Here is a 23,747-nt window from a genome sequence, read left to right as displayed (position 1 = left end):
CATAGACCTTTTACTACTGTACTTCAAGTGCAGTCTATGTAATTGGCCTTCTTTAAGCATGATCACCAGGGCTAAGAAACAAGATATATTTGTACATGCATGGTTTATGGGGAACAGGAAGGAGAAAAAAGAAGGAGTCTAGGGCTCTTGAATAAAACTTCCAGGTATCTTTTAGCTCTAGTGGGTAATAAGTTTTAAGATACCATTTGAGTACAAAGAAATCCCTTTTAATTCAATTAAAAACATTCTTGGCTTAAAGATAAAGTATGATTTGGATTTTTTTGTGGGTTTTTTTTTATTTAATTAGTTTTGGAACTGAGACCAAGCCCAAAAAATTTCAGACCAAAAATTTTGTTTTTGAAGTATCATAAGCAACTGAACATGTGCATTTAGTATTCTCATCCTAAACTGCAATATTGCTAATGTGAGGTTAGGCTACATTTAGTAAAACTAGAGCTTGGCATGGTTTTGTAGTAAGTGCCCAACAACTGGTGGAGTTTTCATCTCTAGCATACCTTGTGTGTTGAAGTTGCAGGATTGGCTCCCTGTCTAGATACAGAGAAAGTGGATATCCCACTATAGCTAGGGGTTCTATGATGACCAGAAAGGCCTGTGGATCCCGTTTTTGCAACAGTCTTTGAACGAGGAAGGGAGTTACTCGTGTGCGTTAATGGATCCTTCTTTTTTGGAACAGCTCCACATTCTACAAACGAAAAAGGAAAGCCAATGTTGTCATGACAGCATATTAAACGAGGCAAGATGTTAATGAAATTGTTTATACATATCACAATCTCAGTTATAAAACTTAGCATGTTAAAAAGTTAAAAAATTCTACCTGAAGTCAAAGTTATTCTAACTTGCTGACAGAGATCATTTCACTTTTTTTTTGTAAGTAGTATAAAAGCTTAATCCTTTAAGATGCCATAAAAACACTGTTGCTTTTTGCTTGAAGTTTAACCCTTAATTTTAAAAGGTTATTTTGAAATTTATGCTAGTCCTAAAATAAAAGTTTTCCGCAAATATTTGATAAACAATATCCCTCTTCCACTATCTCAAGGGAATATTACAGGGAGGATACTGATCATAAGGATTCAAACATATCAGGAGTACAAAATTGCTGTAATAACCAAAATTGCCTAGTCTTAAATTGCCAAGTCCAAAGCATCCCTCTCCCTAAGAAAAGTAATACCCACAGCATTGTGCTTAAGAAGTTAAAAGTAATTTACTAAGCACATTGAACATATAGTGTAGTTTAATTCTATTATTTAGAATGTCATTTTCATTTCCTGCTAAAAATATTAAGGTAGTTGAGATTTATAAAAACTTCCAAACCATAAACAAGTTGGAATCTCTGAAGGGCCAAGAGTGAAGAAATTCAGAGTTTAGTTTTCTCATATAATGAACAGCTTTAAGGCAGCCTCCATGCCTATCATACTCCTAATAGTGATACAGTCCATCTTAAAAAACTAGTGAGTACAAATAATGCAGTACATCCGATACTTCCTTGCTCTGGCTTTCCTCCATAGGTAAGTAAGAAGGTCTCAGTTTTTGTCACTGATACAGTCATCTGCGGCCAGTACATACAGAGATGCTAAGAGGTTTATATGGCTTGTATCTCTGGGGTCAATAAAGTACGTACACTGGGGTAGCTAGTCTGTACACTTAAATTGTACGGGGGGGAATGAGGTTCTCAGGCTCAGAATTGGTGAATGTTGGATGCCAAGATACAGCATCTATGGTTCTGTAACACGTAACTGGACTAGAGGAGGGTTGGATTTATGGTCAGTGCACAGCATTAGTTTCCACATCAGTATATACAGTGAGGGAAGGCAAAACTGGGTTTTGTAGCCTGCAATGGAAGTGCAGATGAGGCTACGTGACACAGGATTACTAAAGAAAGACTGCTTTCTGTACAGGTAGAGAGGATAAGACATTAAAAAAAAAAGAGTTAAGAAAAGGTTGGTTGCTGAACTTCATCTACAAGTTTACCAATTTTCAAATATTTTTATTTGGTTTATTTTTAACTTTTAAACATTGTAATGTTTTGTTTAAACATGTACATTTTCAACCTCAACAAAGACCCTGAAAAATCCTAGGGTCTTTACCATAGTGGTTAGCCAAGTCTTTTGAACTGGAGGTATTTGGTTCAGGCATTTGTAAGCTGGAGATGTGTTAAGCTTCCAAAAAATGTCTAACCCAGAATTAAGTTGCTAAATGCATGAACTATGGGAGGACATGCTTGCATAATTGGCAAGTTTCTTGAGCCAAAACTCTTTGGCTTAAAAGTTCACAAACTCCGTAGGCTATGGTTACAAAGTTATAAACTCAGAGCCTTAACTTGAAAAAGTATGAACTCCTGAATTGGCACTGAAGTCTGAGTATTCGTGAACTGATTATTTGTAGCACGTTACTCCAAAATTAGCTACCCAACATTCTAAAAAACACTATACTATGCTATGCTATATTACAGTAAGGGAAAAAAACCAAATCTGATTTGTTGTTTAAGATAACTCATTTGAGGTACATTAAAAAATAACCATTAGAAGTCTTCTAAAAGCGAAGCCTATTTTCCTCCAAATTCTTCACTCAAACACCTTACCCAATGATCAGTCTTTCCAAAAAGAAAAACTTCTCCCCAACCAAAAGATCAGATTGTCACAATTTTAAGTAGAAATGTAACAAAGGCAGATGAGGTGGATTCAGGCAGAGGGAATGGGGCATAAAAATTGGAACTATCACTCAATCTACTTTTGTCTCCAGAAAACCACAAGCTCCTCAGGTTCACATTTTTTATACAGTAACTTTCATGCCACCATCCAGGACATTAAAAGGTCCAAAAGTAATCTTCTGCACCTATTAATTGCACATTTTCAACCCAGCATTAAAGTAGCTAGCCAGCTTGAATAAGAAGAGCCATGCAGTTGTAGCAGCACAGGTTCCAGGATGCCAGGTATCTGCTTCAGTGCCTAGCCCATGCCACCAGTTTCACTACTATTGTTATTCAATCTGACTTGATCAAAGCTACCTGCTGCGGACATGGCTCTCACTGCAGTGTAGATATTCCCGAAGCGTGAACATATCACAAATTTCAACACAAATTTGGGAGAAAGGGACTGCCTAAAAACTCAGGAGTATACAAAAAAGCAATTTGTTTAGATCTCATGATTTAAGCCAATTTCCAATGAATTTTTGATTCTTGGGGTTGGCAATACTGGGATATGTATCTTTTGCAGAAGAGTACTTCAGTTTCTTGTATTTACCTCTATAAAATATCACATTCTAAACAGATACATTTTGCTGTATACTTGTGAATATTCCTAAAGTCACAAGCAGTTTTTAAAAAGAAACTAATGTAAGGCTGATTTTTGCTCTGTGGTCAAAAGTGATACTTTGCAACCCAAAAATCTACATGGATATACTGTGTCACATCATCTTTTCAGGATGATAGACTTAAAGAAGTCTCAGCATCTAGAGATGCCTTGGCAAGGTTGAATGGGTGTATAAAGTTTTTATATCTAAATTTCAAGAATGAGACACCAGATAGCCTGGCTTCAATTTGGAATTTGAATCACCTGTGTAATATACTGGCCTGGTTAACCCAATTCAGTAATTATGCCAATGATAAAGTCTCCACTCTGCTTTGTTTCTGTATATCCTGTGTTTTTACTACTTGTTTGTACCTCATACAGCCCTAACACTGAAAATTTAAGTTGTAACAATCAGGGTATAAAGGCCTTTTGCAGTCTGTAATATATATCCATGCAGCCCATCCACCCCCAGCCTGAATAAGCAGACAGCCAAATTTTGGTCTAAGGATTGCCAAAGAAGCAGTTGCTTTCACCACAATGGAGAACAAAGGTCCCAGATTCCAAACTACACTGTATGAGGAAGCAGTCTGAATACGATATAAGCTTTTTATACACTCTGCCAATGAAACATGCAGTTGAATTACCAAGCTTGACAATACTAAAAACTGGAGAACAAAAGTAGTATTGGATTAAAAAGACTGTTCCAATGTTCACTTTAAATGCGTTATTCAGCTTTCCTATTAAAAAAGGTAATTCGCTCATTTCAAAAAAGAGCACGACCAACTTTTGCGCTTTTGAAAGTTGGTTAAAAGATAGTTCTTGAAAGGCATGTTTATGCTTGAAAAGTTTTTTACTAATGTCAAACCACAGGAAAAAAGTTTTAGTCAGATTTAAGATCCGTGTCAGCAGTTGCACTAGAATTGCAAACAAAATCATGACTGTGCAATCTATTTCCATTTTTAAAAAAAGGAATTAACAATTGTTTACATTTATGTTTTGATCCACCCATCACACTGGTATCTGGGCACCAAATACAAGACTATCAAATCACTCATAATTATTAGTTCCTTATTCTCTTGGAAGAGCTTTCACTGAATAGTCACACTCATAATATTCCCATTCAGTAAATCCATGCTCAGATATTTCAGTAACATCCATTTAAATTAAAGGACAAATGCAGGAACTGCTTAATTCCCTGAACTTCTCTTTCAGTTAAAAATCTACTAAGGCCTGGTTTAGATGTAAAAGTTTTGCCAGCATAGCTATGTTGGTGTGAATTTCTCCCCAACTGAAGAAGCTATGCCAGCAAAAGCCCTAGTTTTGCCTGTACTGGCCCCCTGCCAAAAGTCTTTTTTTTTTTATTGCTTACTCAGTTTGGGGAACTAGTTTAAGCTATACCAGTAAAAGGTGCCTCTCCAGTAGGTGGCTTGCCAATATATCTTATCTGTATACCTATACTGGCAAACCTTTTCAAGCGTAAGCTAAAACCGAAACGCTGAATACCCAAACTGTGGTATTGTATCACAAACACTGTACTAACATAGAGCTGTACAGTATTTTATCCAATTGTTCTTGATGTACTCAATGTTTAAGTGAATTTCAGCAGAGTTTGAGACCCAGGAGAAGGGCAAAGTAAGTACATTAAGAGTACTGCAATATTCCAATTAATTGCTACTGAAGCATATATCACGTAAGGATTAATATTAAAATAAAACTACGAAGACTTGTTAGACTTGTGCCTGCCCTTGCTAGAAGTTACAAAGTCACCTCTACTGCCTCCGTTTTTTATTACAAAGTGCATCTATCACAATGGAACAATTTGGGTAGGTTTGTTAGAATCTAGTCTAAAAACAAGAACAGGAGGTACATTAAGTAACTTATTCTCCAGAAGTAAGTTTTGTCACAAGACTACTCACTTCTACATTCTAGAGAGCTCCACAGATGCATCTATAAAGGACTAGCTGCACAAATAAGAGACAAGACATCAGTATCACAATAGTAAATAGTTTTATAAAAATCCAAGGGACCAAATTTTCAAAATGAAAAATAGAGACGTCTGAATATACATTGGGGGTATTTGGCCTGGGAGGTGAGGGTCAGAAACAGGTTCTGCCACAGAGTTTAAAGACTGAATCAGAAGAATAATGCTTTGAAAGAAAAACCTTGATGATACAGGCCCACCAAAGAATAGCCATGAGAAATGCAGACAGCTATTTAGACAGAAAATGGGCCTTGGAAAGTGTTTGGCTTTGACCCACTCTAACAGCGGCAACTGAAAAAAAGCCAGATGTTCTAAAGTCAAAGCACTTTTTAATTAACATTACACTTATGTTCTTGTTGTAACGGAAGGGCACGTGCGAGAAGGATGTTGGCAGGATGATTAACTGACTAACGCAGAACTAAAGACAGGAGATTTACAAAGAATGCAAGACAAGACTATAAGCACCACCTTATCCTTACCAACAGAACTTGAAAAATTTACCAGACATCTAGATAGATACAAAGACAAGGGTGGTGTCCCCTCCAGCAAGGTCAAGAAGCAACAACCTAATGAAAAGCCCAGATACCAGGAAGCAGCAGCACGTTTGGATACCTCTCTCTCACTCTGTCTCATTCTATATCCTATTTGGGCATTCTGTATTTCAGATCAGCCTGTGGGTAGTAGAGGTCTGATAAATTTGAAGCTTCCCTCTTGCTGTAGAGGGAGAAGTAACTTTATCTTTGTCCCTTCCTACAGCCTCCTAGCTGCTGCCAGGAGTTTGGGGGGAGACAGGAGAGGGAGAAGAGAAAATGCATCCATTACTTTACCCTACCTACCCTAATCTGTTAGTCCAGGTCTTGTTACCTGGAGAGGCATTCCGTTATCTACCTCTGCCACTGTTCATATAATGTTCTGAAATACAGAAGAGAGAGTGACTCAGTTACCCTTCACTACTTCAGGAATTTCTTTACAAAAGACTCTGAAGAAGTGGGGAGTGTGAATCTGTACGAATAATCTACTAATCCCAAAATTTGAAGTGTAGCTTTTCCCTTAACAGTGTTTTTTCTTTAAGTGTAAGTACCCAGCAAGGACATAGTTTACCAGTTCAAATCTGTAGCAAAATACTCCATTTTCAGTAGCCTTGGGTGGAAAAATATCCACTGATTTTAATTAAACCTTGTTGTTCACAGTACGAGTTATTTGAGTAGCTGGTGAATGTGAGAGAGATGTATATAAACAGAAATAAGAGAAAGGAAGATCCAATGGCTAGGGGGTACTATCCCGGGACTGGGGTGACTTAGGTTCAAGCTTCTGTTCCACCACAGACTTCCTATGTGCCACCTTAGGAAAGTCACATTCCCTGTGGCTCAGTTTCCATTTGTAAAATGGAGATATGGTACTTCCATACCTCACAAGAATGTTGAGAGGATAACTACATTGAAGGTTGGGAGGCAATAATACTAGAGCAATGGAGGTCATGTAAGTACCTTAGATAACAGTTTCTGAAAGTCAAAGAATGGAATGAACATTTCATTTCTATTAAAATGCCTTATTATAATAAGAGTTTTTAGACTGTGGAACTGTTATTTTTCTTCATAGAGGCTTTAAGCCCAGCGTGGAAAGCCAGTGCAATTCCGCTGTCCTCCACAACTTTCAATTTATGGTAGTACCCATGATGAGAGAAAAATGTACTTGTTTTTAAAATAAGATGACCCTATTGCAGAAGAAGCAGACTCCTTCTGTTTGACTCCTGCCTTGAAGGACAGGAGAGAACTTTTACTTATGTGGGGAACCTTTGAAAAGAAGCAAGTGAGTGCTAGAATTGTTTCTTGCCAAAATTAAAGACTGCCTAGTTAAACCTTTTCCTGGGCTATCTACATTAGAAAACTAGTGTGAAGAACTGAGCAAAAAAGCACACAGAAGTGGAGCACTTGAAAGAGAAAGCAGCCTATATTTTGTCAAAGGTTGGGTTGTGTGTATGTATTTAAAAACTTGGAGCCATCTGGATGCAGACAACCAAAGTATGAAATGGCCCCATAAAACTATCAGTTCTTAAGCTTGATTTAGTTATGAAGCTTTGCTTAAATGTCAACTTAAAATAAAAAGGCAGACTTCTAAAAAACCCATCATCATGCCAAACAAAACCAATCTAAAAGAAAAATTCCAGAAGACAATATATTTGTTTTAATTATTTTGTATGTCTGAACATGTGTAATTAGTTTAATTGTTTCCTCGTTTGCTTTTGTATCTTATGAAGCCAAAAGGGGAAAATTCTATCGATACAAAAAAGGTGGCCATATAGTAAGAATAATAATTTGGGCATTCAAAGGCAAGTGAATTGCTGAAAGCTACTTTTTTTAAACTCAACTGACTAGATTTCAAGTTGACAGTCACTTTAAGGACTGATTGCATACTATTCTAAAATTGCTGTGTTCTGCGTTCTGTAGCTGAGTTTTGTTAATTCAATTGGTGTTTAACCTTATTTTACTTAACATGATTAGTCTGCACTGCATGTGTATGAATAAATTGGGCTTATAGTTCTGATTACATCATATTGTTGGCTTTAAACATCCTTTTAATTCTTAACAGTTTATGAAATTCAGGAAACTTTTTGCTTCATGTGTTTAGCACTTGAACTAGAAATACACTTTGTGACAATTTAGCATTCTTGGTACCTTCACTTGGGAGAAAAAAGGAAAAAACCTTCTCTAACTGAAAACTTAGTTAAAAATTAAAAATGGCAAGTGTTGCTGTTTGGTTTTTTATTTTAAGAGCAGAAAATATAAAATCTATTAAAAAGCACAAACTGACACTTAGGTATCGATCTGAACTCACATTAGGTTGCTTTAACGGTCCTATATTAAAAACAAAAATCAAAGAAAGGCTTTTTCCAAGAACATCTTATGCCGACTATGACTACAATAAATTACTTCTAATAGGAAATGCCAGAAATCAAGAGCTAACATTTAAACTTTAAAGTATGATCACAGTAACCTCCTTTAAATACATAGCAACAAGAAAAGGGTTTTTGGAATCCTGTCTTTTGGGCTTGTCTACACAAACATTTAGTTTATGGCAAGCTGGTTTGTGACTCTACCCTGCACTAGCCTGCAGTGGACTAACTGTCTGCTTGGATCCTGCTGACGTGCATTAACAGTTCATTAATGCACTTTGATCTACTCCTCTTTGAAAGGGAGCTAGATCAAAGCACATTAAGGTAAACCCTTTTGGATCCTAACTTTTTGAAAACCCTGAAAAGGAGCAACAAAGAAGGAGAGCTGTTTTGAGAGAGAACCGAATACTGCAATATAACAAACAGCATTAACAAAGAGCTTTATGAGGATGGAATGTATTTCTACAAAACCTTTAAAACAGAAACATACAAATTTTAACAAATTAATATGGGGCCAGGAAATTCAGGGTATTTTCCTTGCAACGTACCAGAAACTGACAGACATCCCCTGATTAATTCAGTGCTGGTGAAACCAAACCCACCTGACTGGAGATGTCCATTGCGGCATGCCACGTTAGTACTGTCATTATAGACCTCCATTTGCGGCTTGGGAATTTGCAAAACTGCCTGCAGCTTCTCTATGCAACAAACAGAGGGGGGAAAAGGACAAAACAAACAAATAAAAAACAAAAAATGAACCAATGAAATTAATGTATGCTGATCACATAGAAATGACAACGTCAGCTTCCATATACTTGATGTAAGGGTCAAAGATAAAAGGGATATTTCTATTTATGCTAACGACTTTGTGAACCTAAAAAAAAAATCTGTCTATGAAGTACAAATCTATGAAAGCAGTTTTAAACTGGCAGTCAATTTTTGAATTAGTTAAAAGTAACCATTAAAAAAAAAATCACTAACATTACAGGATTTTTTGCCAAAGGCACTGCACAGGATTTATTATCTTGACTCCATTTGACAAAGTGGGATTTGTAGGAAATTCCGTTCCTGGAAGTCTTCCGTTAGGAGCTTGTGTTGACCATTTGAAAGTACTCTTTCACATAAGAAGTGGCTCACCGAAACAGGTATGTAAGCTAGTCCACATTTTACACTTAATGTGTCTGTAATAAACAAAACTTGTTTGACAGTTTTTAGTACCCAAATGAGGGAGGTGACTTCAGGATTTCAAAATGGGAATTGAAGTTTGTAGAGTTCTCGCTTCTTAGGCAGTTGCATGTAATTTAAAAAAAAAAAAAAAAAAATCTGTGAAACACCCTTGTTTCTGACCAAGTCAAAAGTGTTACTTCATGAAACACATTCAGATGTTACTGAAAATAATTTAAGATTAAGGGGAAGGAACTTTGCCACAAAAAAGGATGGCACAACATAACTAAACTATTAAAAGTGAATAAAACAAATAAGTCAATATATATTACTTTGACAGGAGCCTTCCCTCAACTCCACAAGTTAAAAAAATATTTATATATATTCTTGATAATGCATCACTAAGTCATTCCATGGTTCACCTTTCTTCACTGCAATAGATACAAACTTTTGATCCTTGCTGTTAAGGCCCTTCACAACTTTGCCCCTCCCTACTTATCTATTTTCCCAGTTCTCCTACTCTGTTGATATAGCCAGTCTCAATCACCCATGTTAGCTTTCCCCAGAAATACATTTGTGCTCAGTTACCATGGTGATGAGCAAATTATTAAAACCCAGATAAAATAGAAAAATGTAATATGACTCCATCTTTATACATGCAATACCTTCCCTGAACCAATCTGAAAAGCCACTAACCTTCATGTCTCTTTAAAAATAAATTAAAAAATAAAAGCAAGCCACCCCTACCACAATGCCTAAAAGAAACTGTCAACCGACAGTTAGGTGTAGTGCCAGAAGGGACTGCTAATTTTTAAACTTATTTCGCCTATATAAACAATTATTACTGTTTCCCAACTCCTTCCAGTTGTTTGCTACCCACTTGTTCCATTTTGCCTTAAGGCCTGTCTATACTGGGAAAAAGCCATGTGTCAGAACACACAATTAGAACTTTAGACACAACTTTTCCCTTTGTATGGACATGGGCAGTCATTTTTAAAAGACATATTACTGGCAGGGGGATCCACTAATTTAAAGTAAGTGCATGTATATATATTACCTGCGTGTACACAATATATACACATAGTTTAAGATTCCTCATTTAACACCCCATAATAGGATACAGCCCCCCCTTTTTTGGGGAGGGTGTGTGGGTGGGGGTACAAACAGAAAGTAGCCACTTTCATTTGGGCTAATATTTAAGGTATGGTTTAAGATCCCTCTTCTCCTAGGGCCTCCTCACGCCAAGCTCTCTCAAATATTAGTTGGTCTATACCAGCTGATCCCTAGACTTCTACCAGGCAGACAGAGGACCTGATCCTAAGCTTTTTGTTGTAGCTTCCAGAATTTGACACAAAGTTATTAACAAAAAGATTTCCCAAATGACAACAGAAAAGAAATTCACAGCACTAGAGAAAGTGAAAGTAAAGTATACTATTCTCTGCCACTTAACGTACATGAAATAACAGTGCAAGTACTGTACTGCAGTTCTTCTCTTCCTTTAGAGTCAATATAGTTATGGAATCCCTTAAAAACCATACATTTCCACTAGATAAATGAGAGAACTCTTCTCCCTCCTGCCACCCCCCAGAAATTAATAGCTTTCTTCCTGGGAGATTTCCCCTTCCCATTTAAGTGTTCACTCCCAAGCAAAGGAGTTAAAAAGCACTTGATAGAAGAATCTCTCTCCGATGTATTATTCTGATAAAGCTTCTTAAAATTCAACAAAAACAGCAGTTTACTTTTTCCTTGTGACCAGCTTTCATTGTACATCAAGTTTATTAATTAAACTCTTTGCTCATCCTGTCAGATACAGTAAACGGCTTCTAATCTCTTCTCATTTTGGTAACACAGCTCTGACTCCTATGAAAGTAAAATTTGCTCTCTATGTATGTATCAGCCATGCAATTTCTTCAGTTTCGTAATTCTTGAAGCTCTGTTTTTGTACATTTCCTATCTATGAACAAATATATTAAGCATAAATAAAAAAGCTGTACAGAAGAAGCAAGTAGCCAATGCCATCACAAAACAGGGAAGCATTTGTTTCACACAGTAGGGAATGACTAAATCACTGAACTTTTGTGCCTGAACTTGGCCAGGGTCTCTGCTAACGGGGGTGTTGGTGGGAAGACAAGCAATCTTTCTGCAGTGAATGGAGACAACACCCCTTGCCGGTGCAGGTGTCTTCCTGATATCACACACCACCAATATCTTGTTGGTCAGAGCTGGGATGAGTAGGATCCTACAGCATTTCCCCTAGAGAAAGATCTGATCCACCACCTCCTAATTCAGAGACAGTTCTTGCAGTCAAAGCAGTCAGTCTCCAATGTTATCATTCCTGCAAGGTAGGGGACATCAAGCAATGTCTTATGTGACACTGCCCAATTCCAAACCTACACAGTTTCCCAAAACAGAAAAATCTCTCCTGTGCCTCTGCTTATACAGAATACAATGGTCTGATTGTCAACTGAATTAGGATCATCATTTGGGATGCCAGGTTTATGAAGATCTTCAAAGCCTTCAGGTCTACTTTTCCTCCTGAATAATTGTGCATTGCTAGCCATTCCTAGACACAAAGTTCCCTGACTCCTTATCACATGTAAATTGCAGCCATGTATCCCAACCCAAAATACAATAATCTGTAAACTCAGCATCTAGCCTAACCAGATATCCTAGACAGCCATTACAGTGATAAACGCAGCTAAAAAGAGACATTCTCCATTAGCTCCAGTTTCCAAGTAGACTGAAGGTGCCACCTCTTAAATAGAGTGCCCAAAAGTAATCGAATCTCAAAACAAAGGCATGGATCACAGTGGCACAGCCCACATCCAGAATAAATGGTCTCAGCCTGCTGGCCAAACATGTGAAAAAAGGCTATAACAGTCAATGCTTCTAATATGATTGTTTAAACAGCAGATAGGGATGCAACAGTATCTAGAGACATAAACCCAAACAACAAATGTTGGACACACTCTTAAAAGGGACAGATGTAATCGGTGTCATTATCTGGTTATTTTCCTTATACTACCAACATCACTTCCATCACATCTGAATGGAGTTTCAGCCAGGTAGCTCTCATCTGTGTCTATCTCTACCATAGACAGAGTAAAGCATCTTTTGTCTCACTGGGTCAGACAAAAGATTTAAAAGTAGGTGTGATTTTGAAGGGACTATTTTTTATTTATTTATTTATTTTTAAGAATTTGGGAAATTCTAAAAGACTACTATTCTACTGTGGAAAAAACATATAGTCCCAGATCTTGCAACTGGATCTCTGCAGGCAGACCCTCAAGCAAGCATAGAGTTCCACTGTCTTTAATGGGTCTCCTCATCGATTCAAGGGTCTGTCAGAACTGATCTAATTGCAGGAATGGGGGCCTAAGATCATAAAGTGAAGCCCTCATGACAGTTGCACATGCAACCTTATTTAAGGCCCCTTGTGCATCTGCATTACAGTATACATTTGAATTACATTATCACATATTTCCACACTAATGTTGCCTTATTAAGTATGCAGGATGAATGACAGAAGTGACCAAAGCAAGGGTGCAACATTTTAAATTTAAAACAGAAGTGAAGGGTAACAAAAACAGTATAACTGATGTCACCCAATGATATAATTGCTTCACATTAAAAGTCTTTAACTTATATAGACTTTAATTCTATCTTTAATTTTAAAATATTTTAGGCATGATTCTGATCTTCACCACTAAGGGACAGCTCCCCATCCAAATTTTTCCCTCAGTTACACTGGTATAACTCTGGAGCAGGTGCTCAACTACAGCGATGGGGAAGGCATAAGAACCTATAGAGAATAAAGTAAAGCAACAACTTCAGTAGATTTGCATGGATATCACTTCAAAGATTTGAACTAGACTGAAATAAGAATTTACAGGACACCTGCCTCATTTGTTATTTACCACTGCCACATTCACCTTTCAGCCTGCACCCAGAATGAGGCAAAGAACGTGTAATTAAAGATTACAATAAAACAAATAAAGTTGCAAACTTAAGATTTCATGTACTCCCTCAATGTCATTCCCTGACTTTTGAGTGCTTAACTTTTGCAGCCTTCATCTTCTAACATCTCCTTTTGCAGGAATACGTTTAAGGGCACACATGGCCAATATTCAACTCAGTTTGCTAACCTATGCAAACTACCCTAACTGGGACATGTCAGGAGCAGGCATTGCACATACAAAACGTATACCGTCAACTAAGAAGAAACAGAGTTGATTTTGATTTTTTTGAAGCCTATTGTTACTTGTTACATCTAAGATGACTATAAATGAAATCAAATTTTAAAATATTTGTTTACTTTACACAGCTGAATGCACAGCATACATTTAGTTTCACGGTTTTCACTGCTCAACTACATCACTGTAGGCGACAGCTCCTGTGTGGGCTTTCCCCTAGCCTCTGCAAGAGAGTATTTAATATTGATGAGCTGCTGCTGTTTTGAGCCAAGAATGTGCACCGATCCAAGCAGCAACAGGAAACAGGAGTGGCTAGGGAGATAGCAGCTGGGGAAGGAATCTACTTATTCTCTCTCCAGATCCCTGCACAGAACCAGGGGTAATGAGAGGACAGGGAAAGAGACAGTCAGTCACTTTGTTCCCTGCTATAATCACTACATCAAGCCAGAGAGCAATGGAAGCCAAGAGAAGTGAGGGACATTCATGCCTCTGACTCTTCTTCAGGCTCCAAGAAGAAGTCTGGTTGTAATTTGAGGCAAGCATCCTATGCTGAAGGTGAAAGTAAGGAGGCCTGGGCAGAGAATCAGGTGGGAGGGTGTCAGGCTCAAACACATTTCGCGGTGCTGCTTTCCAGAATGGTCATCTTCCACTACTGCAAAAACTCTCAGAAAAACAAATTGCCAGTAGAATAGAAAAAGTAGTATTTTTTAATATTTAAGAGCACTTTCAGGACATGCTATTTAAAGGATGCTCTACGAGATTTTTATATATATATATATATATTCAAAATGAGTCAGTCAAGATTATACAACAACATTTTACTGCCAATCACAGGTGTCATTTTTATTGTTTTTGTAGAGTGTTCACATCCATCACAATGAGTTTCATAACATTTATAAGAGCTCAGACTTTACCATATGTTGCTCCTGAAATGAAATGGTCTTAACTTAAGCAATTAAAGTAGAAGATGATGATCAAATGAAAGTCAGAGGTTAAAGTTTTTAAATTGTTTAATCTTATTTATAAGACTGAATGACTTCAGTTATAGTACATACCGGGAATCAGATTGTTAATGTAATGACCATATTAATAATACAGAACTGGTTTAAATTGTAGTGAGCGCTTCCTGCAGAACAAAGAGTACACCTATAAGTTTCATCCAGCAGAAATCCAGTACGTTAAGACAGTGTTATTCAACCAGTGGGCTGCAATCCCCAGAAAGTAATGAAAGGCAATTGGAGGGTTGAAAGGTGTTGAGAAATTATAATTCTAAAGCAAAGCAAATAAAATGTCCAAGGTAACTCCAGGATGATCAAAAACCTTCTAAGGCTGTGAAGTCAAATCTACTAGTTGCATTATATGGTATTTGTATAGTAATTGTAAGGCGCTCATTAATTTTTTTAACTTCAAATAAGGATCACCAACCTGAAAAGACTGAGAAACACCACACTACACTACTATGAATTTAAAAAAAAACCAAAACAATGATTTTTGCTCTTCATTTTAAATAATGAAATATATTAAGTTAATGCATTGTCATTATGTATGCCAACTTCCCAAATTATGAATAGCAACTGGTACCTAGAAGCTGCAAACGATCCTTTGCCATAGCCAAATTTGTCATCATTTTAGACTGCAGACGTCGAGCTCGTTCACACTGATCACCTTGAGAAGAAAGAATCAATATAGGAATATGTCAAGTTAATGTTTACAAGTGCTAAAATAATTCCTTCACTAAAACTGACATCTAACCTTTCCCTCTCCCCTCTGGTAAGGGAGGAGAGGGAAATAAAATGTAAACGTTAGTCAAAGATCTTAAGTTAAAGAAAACAACGCTATACAAAACTGGCTCTGTTTGCTTCACAAAGCCGCACGTACAAAGCTGAAGACTCGAGTGTTGCAGTGCATGTCTATGACACCACAGACCAAGCTGTGCTGCCCTTTAGTTTGTGAAGGTTGTATGCAACAATGAGGGACACAAAGTGAAAAAAGGTAAAGAAACAAAAAAAGGTAGAAGAGTAACCAAAGAGGCAGGTATAATTTAAAGTGATTCACTTTGGCAAAACTGACAAATTTAAACTGAATTAACTGTGTCCCTTCACATTTCAAAACCTCAGTAATGGAGTTACAAACATTACTATGGCCACTTCCTTAAAATAGAGCTCTCACAGTTTAAAAGATTCTCTAACTTCTTAAAGAGAACACAGCTCTGCCGGAGGCTGATAGTGAAGGGGAGTACTGTATTGTTAACTAAAATCTGTTTTACTGGGCAGGTACAGGAAATGTCTTCTGAGGTTGTTTCTCTCAAATAGTTGCTGCAAGAATGGGCAAGTTTTTAAAAAATTACTAAGTGAGCAGAAAAGCATGGGAACTCTCTTAATGACCTCTTTGATACATTGCATATAATCTGAAGAAATATTTCTGCCGATTTATCCTATATGACTTCAACAAAAGAACTAAGGGTCAACCAATGAAATTAAAAGGCAACAGGTTTAAAACAAAGAAAAGCAAGTACTTCTTCACACAATGCACAGTCAACCTGTGAAATCTGTTGCCATGGGATATCGTGAAGTATAACTGGGTTCAAAACAGAATTAGATATCCTCCATGAATTTAAATCCTTCAATGGCTATTAGCCAAGATGATTATGGATGTAACCCTATGCTCTGGTGTCCCTAAACCTCTAACTGCCAGAGGACAGGATTGGACCTCTTGAAATTATCCTGTTCTGTTCATTCCCTCTGAAGTATCTGGCATTGGCCACTGTCAAAGACAGTATATTGAGCTAGATGGACCATTGATCTGACCCATTAGGGCTGTTCTTATGTTCATTCACCATATCTGAAAACTGACGCAGTTTTTCTTGGTCGTATGGCTTTACCTGAAAAATGTATTTTTAAGTCTCTCAAACATAATACCACCTACCCCTCTGCAAACTGTGTTGATTTATATTCACAGTGTAAAACTCTATAGCAATGAAAACACAAATCCGCAGACCGCAACTTAAATGGATCAAGTTGGAATTTATGCTACAGGAATGCCCATTTATTAACTTTAAGAACATTTTGGTATTATGTTTTAGATAGACATTTTCATGAGCCAAAATTGCTTTGGCTTTTGAACAATCTTAATATATTTATTTCATAAAGCAAAACAAGAAAGATTAACATAGGAAAGATTTGCAAATACAATGGTGTAAAACATTAAGGCATTAGAAAGCTAGAACAGAAATATTTGAGCAGCAGGTTAATCTTAAAACCCAAGTGGCAATTGGTTTTTAAATATATGCTTTTCCTATACGAAGAAAATAAATAGGGATAATTACCTATCTGTGTACCTACACTGGAGAGAATGTCTGCTGCATTAGGAAACATTCTGCATGTGCTTTTCCACTATACTGTTCAAACCAACCACTTACTTGAAGAATGAAATATGGTGCTTAACTCTCCCATTTTCCTGAGAAAAACGCCAGGAAGTGATATTCATCACTAAGGTATAAACTTTACACACACAAAAAATTGGCTTACCTTGACCAATAACTAAGACAGCTATTCCTTTCTCCAGTTCTTCAATTCCTTTCTTATACCATTCAACAGCTTGTTCCTTTTGTCCTGCTTAAAATGGAAATTGGTCCCTTACTTTCTGTAGAAAATTATAATTAAAGGAATGTTTCTACAAGATATGCAAGATGGGTAATGTGCAGGGTTTAATTACAAATGCGGGGAAAAACTACACATTTGAGCAAAGTACTGTTGTATAAACATTTTTAAAGGGACAACGTCACATCTAGTCAATTTCAAAGACTGAGTTAATTGTTTTAGGTGCTAAACCTGCCTTTTTAGCACTAGTCTCAATCACTTTTGCTTGTTTTCGTACGTTTTTCCTCCTAATAGTTGAAAGCTCCAGAAGGAGAAAATGGACTAGCCACGCATATTCACAGGAGCAACAGTGGGATTGTGACACAGAATGCTGTCAAGTCACAAAGCAATCGCACTGGAAAACCCCTCTTTCCTAATCTTCCATTTACATATAATGTTCATAGGGTAACTACCATTAATAGGTATAAACTTTCAGAAAGAAAAAAGTGACAAAATCAACATATTAAAGTGATGGACAAAGTATAAAGACACTTGAGTCCCAAATTATATTGTAGTGAACCCTACAGGGCATGGCATTTTTTAAAACTGGCTTCAAAGCAGCCACTTTCTGCATAGCCCTCCTTTTAGAAATCTCTTGAACCAATGAAAAACAGTAAATTTGTACACCGGGCTCTCTTTCCTAACAACCCAGGTTCAAGACAAGAGAAAAATGAGTGCAACGAACAACCTCTTTGGTTACTCTGTCATACCATAAAACCACTACCTATATCACAAATGTCAGCCTTTTCAAGAAGCACTAATCATTGGGATAACATCAGGGCAGGAGGGGAGAAGAGAGGACTGCGGTGACTGAACATTGCCATTTAGGGAAGCTTAGACGGCTACCAAAAACATGCCTGGATTTAACATACGCTACCTGATACTGTCGGTGTAAAATTTACTGAAATACCAAAAAATGCAGATTCGTTTTAAAGCTCTACTCTCTAACTCTCTCCTCTTGTATGTTTTCTGTATTCAAAGAGACATTCCATGACCTATTTAACCACATAATGCAAATTAGGAATATGTCCTATATAGCACAAGTTTTATTTAAAAAGCTTAACAATCAAGTATTAGTTTCAAGTATTGTTATCCTGTATCTGCTGTCACAAACTGTACTGTTATCTCCAGAAAAAAGTCAGGGTAAAGGGAGGAAAGATTTTGTGAAACCTTAAATGTAAGTAAGCAAAGCAGCATATATTCTCCAAGTGCTCATTTCGAAACAACAGTGAGGGTCTTGCACTGGAACCTTTTGTCCCACATCTGTTATCTAGCATTTGGTATGGCAACAGTCAATATAGCATCTAAGTATTGTCCCTACGACCCAGTTGAAAGCTTTGTACTTCACGTGCTCTGGCTACTTAGCGTACATATTTTAAATCTCCCTTCCCACCATCTTCTTCCTTTTGAGTAGTCAGAAATCTCACTCTCTCCCTCCATCTCCAGCTTCCTGACTGTTAAGGGCAGCTGTGCTTCTCCAACAATGGGGGTCTCTACTACCTTACCCCTCCTTTAGCCTCCTTTTCTCAAGATAGCTCCTGTGTCTGTCTCTGCTACTAGTTATAACTGTCCCAAATGAAACTTGAGAAGATCTGTGTCTGCTTCACTACTGACCACAAGATTCTGAAGAGAAGTTGTGAAACTGCCCAGATATTTTGTTAATTTCACTCTGCTTCTGTCTGGGAATGTTTTGGCATTGACACAAACAACTGAACTATCTGCTGGCCAACTAAGACACCACTACATAGGTCCAGATTCTGACTATCCCTGTAATTATAAAAAGTCATTTTATTTAAAAAAATAATAAAAAATAAAAACCAGATTCTACAGAATTTAGTGACTCACCTGTCCCTGACTCCACACAGTTCCCTAAAGGGGAAATGGATTTTTCAAACCATTGCCACAGTAGTTGCAAGCTACAAGACAAGCCAATTACAGTGTGTCTAAAAGTTTAGAAGTGAAAAAACTTAACTAGGTATCATTATAACTACTTAATGTTAATTCAGTGTATATCTTTTCAAAATAAAATGGGCACAAATTAACAGGACAGTGTCTAGAAATCTTAACTGACCCACAAACTATGCGTAACAAAAATCGCTTCACATACGAAGTTGTACAAAATGCACCCAAAAAAGAGTAAAAACAGATTCAGCACACGTTAATAAGTAAATCCCTTTATGTCCATAAGATTAATGGATGCTTCCATGTAACTAATAGATCCAAATGTTAAAGTGTGGTTCCTTTTTTGGGAAAATGGATGTAATAGTGTCACCTTTGTATTTGACAGATCTGCTCCTAGAAAGTCATCTGTTCATATTAGCTGTAGTTTGTTTTTTTAAACTACTATTCACCATGCACCGATAACACAACTATAAAATCTTAGAAGTGCAGGAGTAATATTTTAAAATGCAACCTCATGAAAAGAGCAAGACCTGAAGGCTTTATGCTGCTCAATTGACTGCAAAGACTTTGATAAAGAGGTTTGAGAATCACAATACTAAATTGAGCAAAGTTATAAAGAAAAGCACTACCATTACTCCCTGGACACCAGAAACTCGGAAAGGCATCTAAAATTGAAATAAAAAAAGGCTATGATCATACTGGTCTACAGGAAGTTCTGAAAGATCTACTGATCCCACAAGTATTTGTATTGGTCTCCTGAAGTGTTTCTAGTCTACACAGGTTGTAAGTTACGGGACTCAGAGAAAGATGGCACTTACTACATTTTCTCCAGCATTTGTGCTGTTATTTAAAAGTAAACCTAAAGTAAACCTTTAACTGTAAGTGGTTCTCTCTCCCAGCATAATCGGAGTGGCTGCTTGTGTAGTTCCATGCCGCTTAGGACAAACTAACTATACAACATGCCAATTAAAAGAGGGGACATCAGAGATGGGATGTTTGGAGGAAGGGGAAAATCAAACTTAAGAAACAAGTTAGTTCTTATATTTTTTCGCCTTAAATGTTAAGGCTATAATTCCATAACAGTGTTCTGAAAAAAGCAAGTACTAGTTATTATAAGCCATTACAGGTGCTTGACTGAACTGGAGATTTATCTACCCTTAAGTACATTGTAATCACCACCTTTACTACCATTAACGTTTTTAACCAACTTCAGTTCTAAGTTTTCTTTGAACCCTCACAAGTCCTATGTCACACAAACATCTTTTTATATTAATAAGGCTGCATGCAGTCTCTTTCTGAGCCCACTACTGCCTTCTCAAGTTATTGCACCAGACCAAAGTAAGTCTGTCCCTTTCATGACCTACCAAGCATGCAGTCTGTATAAAGTCTCTATTTTGATTTTAAAGGGGGAAACAATTTTTACTTCCTGCTATGCAGAATCATAGTTTCATTAAGTCTTCACATCTTAAAATCATGCTGGATGTTTCCAGGGGAATTTAAAGCCCAGTACAGTACCCATGCCTTAGAGGACTCCCCTTTGAACACTGGCAGGGTTGTACTGCTGCAGACAGACAGATGGTCTAAGTCAAATACACTGGCCATAGGTATTGTTTGTTTTTAAATCTAAACAAAACAATAGTTTTCCTCAACCTTGTATTTGATTTTAAATTACTTGTTTCACAGAGTTCTATAAGTTACTGGGCAAAAGTAAGATAATTATATGACTCAGCAACAATTTTAAAGGAAAATGCAATGTTTAATTGCTAAGGTACAAATTATAAAAAATTTATCTGATATTTGGCAGCTTGTATATCAAACTTGAGTAGAGATTTTCTTAAATATGTATACAATTTGCAAACTAACAGTATGCTATAAAGATGTTGCCAGACCCTGAAATACATTGCCGGTCCTGATAATATAATTGTGTAGGCATGAATAATGTGACAGTTTAGTTCTGAACATGAATACCCCATAAATTTCCCCCCAAAAAATCTGTACCTATGAATTAAAATTAAAGCAAACAATTTAAAGACTGAACTTCAAATACTTTTTTGGGGCCAAAAAAAAGCCAACAAAAACCCTACTTGTGCCACATATATTAGAAACTAGATCACCTACTGCATCTGCCAACTGTTGTGGTGCTGAAAACAAAAGGGAAGAGGCAGAAAGTGGGGTGAAGGCTAAAATTCTATATATTAAAGCTATTTTACACGTTGATGCCTCCTTAACATGAAGTTCAATCTCCTACAGAACACTTAATTTAAATGCACAGTATCTAGATTTTTAAAAACAATTACAACAGCTCTCTACTCTTGCTACGCACCTAGCCTGAAATCCTGGTACCACCGAGCCAAGATTTCACCACTAAGCTTTAGCTGTTTTAATAGGTTTTTTACCTGTTTCTAGCTCATCCTTCTCTCATGGGAAATGCTCAGCAGGTTTCTGAAGTTTGCTGGCCACAAATTACTGCACATCTCTGCCACCAGGCTAGAAATTTTACTTGCCATTCTCCACGACTGAACCATTTCTGCACAGGTATCTTCCCTCCACGCCGCCCCTCTCTGGTCTCTATCTGTATCCTCAGCCGCTGTCACACCATCTGTCAGCAGCACCTTCCCGCGGCAGAGACGCCTCAGGGATGTTCAGCTCATGTGCCACACAGACAGGACGCAGCTGGAGCCAAGGATGCGGGGGGCGCATGACACCCGGACATGGGGGAAGAACAGACGCCCCCTCATTCAAGGGACTCACCGCTAGAGACCCCCCTGGATCCACTCAGGCCTCGCTCCCTCCCTCCCCCAGGATACCACCCGCCCCCCCTGGAGGCTCGTCCCCACTCCAGGCACCATCCTCGCCCCACCGCAGGCTCCCCGCAAGCCCTCACCTCTCTCCTCTTCATCGATGCGCAGCGCCACGGAGATGCACTCGAAGGCTCGCTTGTGGCAGGCTCGCACCGTCTCGGGCGCCCCGCCGGGCTCGGGCGCGTCGCCGGCCCCGGCCCTGCCCTTGGCGGCCATGAGGGCGCCCCGGGAGAGGCGCTCGCAGAGCCAGGCGAAGAGCAGCCCGAGCTGGAAGGCGACGAAGCGGAGCAGCGCGAAGGCGGCGAAGAGCGGGTAGGAGAAGTAATAGAGGTTCCGCTTATGGGGAGACGCCGCGGCCGCCCCCGCCGCCGCCTGCTGCTGCTGTTGCTGCAGGGGGGGAGCCGGCCCGGCCGGGGCGGAGGGGCAGGCCCTGGGGGCTTGGGGCGGGGAGCTGGAGGCGGCTGAGCCCTTCTTCTTCCCTCTGCCGCCCGGAGAATTCATTCACCGCCGTCGCCATAACCCGCTGCCAGCGACTGACAACAACCGGCCATGGCGGCAGCTACGCCCCTTTTAGCCAGCCCCGGCTACGAGGGCTGTGCGGAAAGTGCGCACAAGCCCTTCCTGAATACAGGGACGCGTAGCCGCCGCCGCCCCTAGCGTACGGTTATTGTTGACAAGCAGCTGTGAGAGGCAGGCAGCGAGGCGACAATGGGAGGTGTGGTTGGCGCAGCGGCTGGGCATGGAGACTACATATCCCAACATGCCGCGAGGCACTGGTTGCATAGCATGCCGGGTACTGTAGTCCCTGTTGGTGGCTTTTTTCGAGCGTTCAGGGAATCCGCTGCGGGCGCGTTGCATTTTGGGACATTTAGTCTTTTCGTTCCGCATTGCATTTCGGGAGCTGGTGCGTCGCAAGGCGGGTCAGTTGCCGGTCTCGCTGTGGAGTGTTGCATGCCGGGAAATAAGAGGTGCCCCTCCCTGTGCCCTGCTGGGACTTGTAGTACGCGGGGGCTGCGTTGCTCTCTCGGACGAGCAGGCGCTAGGAGCCGCGTGCTGGGTGGTGTCGGTCATGCCGCTCCCAGCCAGCGGTCCTCGCGCCTTCCAGCTGGAGCCTCCGGCTGAGCCCCTGCAGCCCCTCCTCCGCCCTCAGTGGGTGCCCCCTGCAACCCACCCAGTCAGCGGGGTACCGCAAAAAGTGGGTTTTACGGTCTGGTGCCTACACCTGGGGCAGCACAAAAGGCGCCTGGCAACAGGGAATGCACAGCAGGACTGATGTTCCTGAACCAGAAGAGCGAGTCCCTGGCTATGGTAACCTCTCTCACGCCCCTCTACAAACCCTTTATGTTTCGAATAAAGGGCAAGTTGGAAATTATAGGAGAAAGTTTATTTTTAAGGGCACATCCCCAAGGTTTTATTTATGACACACACTCGTCTCTAAGTAACGCATTTTATTACAGTGTGCAATCCCTTTGCATGGTTTTTGGTGCATACGAGATAATATTTATTGATTAATTTGACATGTAATGTGAAACAGGCACCAAATGAAGGACAAGTGGCCACGCTACATATGACATTCTAACATATTCCCTCTCAACCTGCTTTGGGACAGATCTGGGACACAGTACAGGGGAAAAAATCTTGAAATGAAGAACACTAGAAAATCTATTGGGTAGTAGCAGGATGGTAAAATAGGGAAGGGTCAATTTTATGCAACCTCACCTTCTTAACATTAAAGAGCTATAACAAATTCATAAAATAACATCAATCCAATATTAAAAGTTATATATTTAAAACATGGAAATGTTAAGGTTAAGACTCCCATAACATTAATTTGCTCACATTGCATATATTGTCTGTTAAAGCATAC

At 38.9% G+C, this 23,747-nt stretch overlaps 1 protein-coding gene across 4 annotated transcripts in view; it reads right to left on the bottom strand.

Moving 5' to 3' along the window:
* Positions 1-22,642, bottom strand: part of SPAST (spastin) — a 62,172-nt gene extending 39,530 nt beyond the window's left edge. Inside the window, exons 1-5 of one of the 4 annotated variants that reach the window (XM_084625215.1) lie at positions 21,964-22,641; positions 17,067-17,153; positions 15,121-15,204; positions 8,785-8,880; positions 516-703 (exon numbers count right to left, since the gene is read on the bottom strand). In XM_084625215.1, the coding sequence (XP_084481341.1) occupies positions 516-703; positions 8,785-8,880; positions 15,121-15,204; positions 17,067-17,153; positions 21,964-22,381 (873 nt within the window). In that variant the 5' untranslated portion in view covers positions 22,382-22,641. Of the gene's footprint in view, positions 1-515; positions 704-8,784; positions 8,881-15,120; positions 15,205-17,066; positions 17,154-21,963 lie in introns of all 4 variants that reach the window. The other 3 variants (XM_084625216.1, XM_084625217.1, XM_084625218.1) reach the window with 3 other exon arrangements.
* Between the last annotated feature and the right edge of the window lie 1,105 nt (positions 22,643-23,747).

Source organism: Lepidochelys olivacea (genome assembly GCF_965140295.1).
Source record: "Lepidochelys olivacea isolate rLepOli2 genome assembly, chromosome: 3".
Lineage (NCBI taxonomy): Eukaryota > Metazoa > Chordata > Testudines > Cheloniidae > Lepidochelys > Lepidochelys olivacea.
The sequence above is the reverse complement of the archived record's forward strand: the minus strand, read 5'-3'. Positions and strand labels throughout refer to the sequence as shown.